Source organism: Carya illinoinensis, chromosome 15, assembly GCF_018687715.1.
Source record: "Carya illinoinensis cultivar Pawnee chromosome 15, C.illinoinensisPawnee_v1, whole genome shotgun sequence".
NCBI lineage: Eukaryota > Viridiplantae > Streptophyta > Magnoliopsida > Fagales > Juglandaceae > Carya > Carya illinoinensis.
This window is the reverse complement of record NC_056766.1, coordinates 5704433-5710022: the sequence shown is the minus strand read 5'-3', so window position 1 is coordinate 5710022 and position 5590 is coordinate 5704433. Positions and strand designations below refer to the sequence as shown.

Here is a 5590-nt window from a genome sequence, read left to right as displayed (position 1 = left end):
TGAGAACCAGAAAAAATAAATATAACTTGAGAAACCAGAAAAAGGATCGAACTTCTTATGTACTCTGTAAAGATATAAGGGCATGCTCTATGCCTTTGTGGTTTTGTCTAATGACCTTTCTTTCCTAAGTCATTGGGAATTAACAAAAGAGGGGGAATAAGAACAACATGTCATGTCCACCTACCTATCAATATTTATAGCAATCATTTCTGCTAAGGGTGATGGTCTAGGATCATTTCTGACAATTTTTGACTGATTTTTAATGGCCTTTCCTTTCAGTGGCTTACATACTCTTATATTAATGCATATTGGAATGAATTATTAGGGAACCATATTCTATCTTTCGGTAAGGGTGGAGGAGAGGCCACACACGTGAGAATTTGTGATAAAATTCAAAGCTTGGCTTTTTAAGAGATATATTAAATTATTGTTTTTAGTTATTGAGAGTTCTGCTATTTAAAGGGTGCAAGTGTTCCAAGAGATGCACAGCTAACCCTTCTCTCTATTAGTTTTTCTTGAGGGTTCCTGCAGCCATTTAGACAAAGGAACCTGCATATATTGTAAAGGGAAAGAAGGGTGAAAATGAAGGTAAGAATTTCAAGAAGCTTTTGTTTCATGATTGCTTTTTTATAACCATTGTTAGCATGCATGCATGTAAGCTATATCATTTTATTTTAGTTATAAATGATTTGTATAAGTTTCAAATAGACAAACCTCGCGTAATCTCTTTGTAAAAGACTGGTACCTCTATTTTTACAAAAAAACTGTAAGAAATTTTTTTATTTGAAATTTGTAACTAGTATTACTCATTACTTGTGTGAAAATGTACTTGAAATTGTCAAATCAAGGTCAATTTAGCTGTAAAAGCCAACTTGGTTGAGCTTCTGTTAGTTGAAAAGATGAATTACTTATTGATATCTTTGGTTAGTTCAAATGCAGAAGCTTCTATTTAAATGTTAAGTGACCGATTAAGTACAAATAAAGATTGGTCTAACTAGGGTTTTATGATATTTGAAACATATAAACTTGCATGTTTATGAAGGATATATAATTCATTGTTCATGTGTACGTGAAGGTGAAAGTGGAAGAAAGATACCATGAAAACACAAAAGTATACTGTATGACACCTCTCTAAACACCCAAAAAAATGCTTATATTATACAACTACGAAGCCGTTAAATATTTTATTATTTTTCAAATAGAGCGCGCATGATTTATAGATATTATAACTGTATCTAGTATTACTTTAGATAGAAAAATAAATGTACAATTATACTTTTTTTTTTAGCATTAAGGAATCTCATTTTAAACTCAAGGTTCCCTGTCTAAGCAGTAAGCACAAACAAATGATAAATATATTTGATAGGATTTGAAAAGAGCTTAAAAAATTGATATTTTTCTCAAAGAGATTTAACTTTGTCATATACTACGGTTCGGATCAGAGTTGAGTGCTTACACAGGAAAAGTTACCTTTTTACGAAGGCTCTGGGCACCCAGATATTTCCATAATTCCATTCCATGAAAGAAGCAAAAAGTGAAAGGAAAGAAGGGAGAAAATCAAGAAAAGGGAAGAACTTAAGGAAGAGAAAATCTATGCTGGTTCGAGTCAAATTGGGGTGGCCTTATGGCCGTAGGGGGTGCGTGCGTGTGTGAGGAACGCGAAAATATAGAGTCGGTCGTTGACGAATAGACAGCGCACTCTTGGAGTATTTTAACCACGTGGGTCTGTGCCATTGTCCCCACCTCTCAAGCTCACATTCGCAGCAGCAGAGCTACCGCTATATATATACCCCCCTCCCCATTCCCCAAATTCAATTCACTCTTCAACTGCATAAAGTCTCAGAGACACCAAGCTGATCTCAAATCTCTTTGCAGCAAACCCTCTCAAGTTTTCTGAATCTCTTTGGGTTCTGTGACTCTTGGGGTGTGTATCAATCTCAGTGTCAGTTGATATCAGTGAAGAGTTAAAAACATACATACACTGCTAACTGTCTCTGCTCTCTCTCTCTCTCTCTCTCTCTCTCACTTGCATATTAATCAGTGCACAGACTTTTATTGAGGTTAGTTTAGAGATAAAAGAAAAAGGGGGACGTTGGTGCTTCTTTTGTATCTCACACAAAAGGCTTGTTTTGTGTTGGTTTCCTTTCCTAGACAAAGATGGGTGAGAACATTGCAGCAAAAAACCAGCTTTCCCACCACCAAGTTTTCGATGTCTCAGTCGACGTCCATCCACAAGGCGGCTCCAAGTGCTTTGACGACGATGGTCGTCTCAAGCGAACGGGTAAATTTCCATAGCACAATCTTCAGTAATTTTAAAGATTTGGGCTCTTTCTTTGGAGCAGCAAAAGTACCTCCCATAAATGCTAACCAAAAATGGTTCTGGTTTGAATGTGTTTGTTACTAAGTTTTCGATTGTTTTCCATGTGATTTCTTCATCCAGGGACGGTTTGGACTGCTAGTGCTCACATAATAACAGCTGTGATTGGGTCTGGGGTTTTGTCCTTGGCTTGGGCCATTGGCCAGCTGGGATGGGTTGCTGGCCCTGCAGTCATGTTGTTGTTTTCTTTTGTCACTTACTACACTTCCACACTCCTCTCTGCATGTTATCGTTCTGGGGGCCCTCACACTGGCAAGAGAAACTATACCTACATGGATGCTGTGCGATCAAACCTTGGTAAATTTTCCAGCGCTTTAATCTTTTTCTTTTTGGCTTAAACTAAAAAAGTTGATTTCTTTTGAAGTTTTAAATCTTAATCTGTTTGTGGTTTTTTTAATATTCTAGGTGGAGCAAAGGTCAAGATATGTGGGCTAGTTCAGTACTTGAACCTCTTTGGAGTAGCCATTGGCTACACCATAGCATCATCCATAAGCATGATGTAAGTTTGAAATCATGTGGAGATGGGATTTCCATTTGTTGTTAATAGTGGTGTTTGGAACTCTCCAGGGCGCGCTTAATGGGTCTTTTTGGTTTTGATCAAACAGGGCAATCAAAAGGTCTAATTGCTTCCACAGCAGTCAAGGCAAAGATCGATGCCAAATCAACAGCAATCCTTATATGATTGCTTTTGGCGTCATTGAAATACTTTTCTCTCAAATTCCCGACTTCGATCAGTTGTGGTGGCTCTCCATTGTGGCAGCTGTGATGTCCTTCACTTATTCAACAATTGGTCTTGGCCTTGGTGTCGCCAAAGTTGCAGGTATATATTAACTTCCTGTTTATCAGTTTTTTTAACTTATTCATTTTCCAGAAACTTGACATATTTATTAACTTGGGTTTTGCTCTTTACTTGCTCAATCATCAGAAACTGGAAAGTTCAGGGGAAGTCTGACTGGAATAAGCATTGGCACTGTGACTCAAACACAAAAGATATGGAGGAGCTTCCAAGCACTGGGGGACATAGCTTTTGCGTACTCTTACTCCATGATCCTTATTGAAATTCAGGTATATTTTTGTGCCAAATTTTCATAAATTCTATTTTCTACTTATCGTTGAGTTTACATGTTGAACTAACTAATACTGGCTAAAAACAGGACACAGTTAAATCCCCACCTTCAGAGTCCAAGACAATGAAGAAGGCCACTCTACTTAGTGTTGCAGTCACGACCCTTTTCTACATGCTCTGTGGCTGCATGGGTTATGCTGCTTTTGGGGACCTCGCCCCCGGAAACCTCCTCACCGGTTTCGGTTTCTATAACCCATATTGGCTTCTGGACATAGCAAATGCTGCCATAGTAATCCACCTTGTTGGTGCATACCAAGTTTATTGCCAACCCCTTTACGCATTCATTGAGAAAAGCGTAAAAGAAAGATTCCCGGGTAGTGATTTTATCAACAAAGACATCATAATCCCGATCCCTGGTTTCCGTCCCTACAGACTCAACCTCTTCCGGTTGGTTTGGAGGACAATTTTTGTGATCATAACCACTCTGATATCAATGCTTCTACCCTTCTTTAATGACGTGGTAGGACTTCTTGGGGCTCTGGGTTTTTGGCCTCTCACAGTTTACTTCCCTGTGGAGATGTATATAGTGCAAAAGAAGATACCCAAGTGGAGCACAAAATGGCTCTGCCTTCAAATCCTGAGTGTTGCTTGCCTCGTCATCACCATAGCCGCAGCTGCTGGCTCAATTGCGGGGGTTGTTCTTGATCTCAAGTCTTATAAGCCCTTCGCCACCAGCTACTAGGTAGAAGTTCAACGCAATCATCATTGCAGAGCAACTGATCTAAAGCAAAGAACGAAAGAGTCTTTCGAATTTCAATTCTTGTTCATGTTCATAACAAGCTTAAATGGGTGTTGTTAACTATCATGGTTATTGCTTAGCAGATTTCTGTTTTTCTTTTTACTGTTTTCAAGGAAAGAAAGACGGCACCCTGTATGTAAGATATTGGAATTAAGCAAAAGTTCTATCCAAAGCTAATTACTTCCTTCAAACTAGCATCACCAACAATGTCTAATACCTACCATTGTAAAACTACAAAAAACAAAGATTCCTTCTCCATGAAATAAACGGTACAGATCCTTTCGATCAAATTGCTGGTGTAGGTAATAAGATTACATGGAATATGATGCTCGATTCTTACTACTAATTGGTGGTGTGTGGTGATCTACCAATCCAATTAGTCATCAAAGTAGTTGAATGTGCACACAATGTTTCAATCCTAAAAGGCTAAAAGGTCCCATTCCTTAGCCCACAACCTACATATATAGGGAAGAATTGGTACCTTTATAAGCACCGATGAAAGTGCAATTTTTAATTATATATACCAAGACAAACGAGGGGACATGGCATGAACAATCAAGACTATCCAATGTATACCGCCAAAGCTTGTTCGATCAAACAGCAGCTGATCGATGATGAGGCCATTCAACATGTCATAATCTGATGGTGGGGGATGGCCTGGCTAGCTGAGACCATAAGTACCACTATGATCAGTAACCTTTATCGAAGCATCCAAGAAATGGGTCATCGTTGAGCTATTAACAGTATAGTAATTATTGAAATCCTAAGGACCAAGTATTTCCGTCTTAGAATTATTGAGCAATTTTCATTGCACTAATCTTCATCCTGACAGCTAATCTTTCTGGTTTGATTCTGCTGATGAACGCGTAAAGGGGTTGGTAATGAACATAGTCCGCACCTTGAAGGTGTATTACGATGGCAGCATGATTTGCTATGTCAATCAGAAATCAGCGAGAAGATTTCCAGTGGTGATATCTTCGAAATCAGCATAATCCATACAGCCACAAAATTAGTATGAAAAGAATTGTTGTGACTGCAAACACTAAGTCAAGTGATCTTATTCATTGTCTTGGCGGCCTCTGATGGTGGGGTTTCAACTATGCCCTGGTTTAAATCTTATATATGATGCTGATTCCTATTTCCTGTTACTAATTATTGGAGAAGGGTGAATATCCAGCAAATATCAAGGAATTTAATGTATATGTTTGAGTCATATAAGGCCCTAAAGGTCCCATCACATGGCCAACATAAATGTAAAGATGTGGCAGAGTAGGCACCTCCTTTAGCACCATTTAAAGTGCAAATTTTGTAGAATCAAGACAATTTGATGAATACTAACAAAGCTCGT

At 38.4% G+C, this 5590-nt stretch overlaps 1 protein-coding gene across 2 annotated transcripts; it reads left to right on the top strand.

The window, feature by feature from the left end:
* The first annotated feature begins 432 nt into the window (after nucleotides 1-432).
* On the top strand, nucleotides 433-4433 carry LOC122296184 (amino acid permease 3-like). Of its 2 annotated transcripts, none has more exons than XM_043105659.1 (7): nucleotides 433-588; nucleotides 2152-2281; nucleotides 2441-2674; nucleotides 2783-2876; nucleotides 2983-3197; nucleotides 3303-3442; nucleotides 3532-4433. In XM_043105659.1, exons 1-7 carry the CDS (start codon nucleotides 583-585, stop codon nucleotides 4183-4185), a joined length of 1473 nt encoding a protein of 490 aa, XP_042961593.1. In that variant the 5' UTR covers nucleotides 433-582; the 3' UTR covers nucleotides 4186-4433. The 2 variants fall into 2 exon arrangements, with proteins under 2 accessions (XP_042961593.1, XP_042961594.1); XM_043105660.1 differs by lacking the exon at nucleotides 433-588 and adding an exon at nucleotides 1599-1924.
* Nucleotides 4434-5590: the final 1157 nt, after the last annotated feature.

Excerpts from the sequence above, each read along its gene's own strand:
- LOC122296184 (XM_043105659.1), top strand. Across the intron at positions 2,877-2,982 it reads GCATCATCCATAAGCATGAT|GGCAATCAAAAGGTCTAATT; the intron begins GTAAGTTTGAAA and ends TTGATCAAACAG. Across the intron at positions 3,443-3,531 it reads TGATCCTTATTGAAATTCAG|GACACAGTTAAATCCCCACC; the intron begins GTATATTTTTGT and ends GGCTAAAAACAG.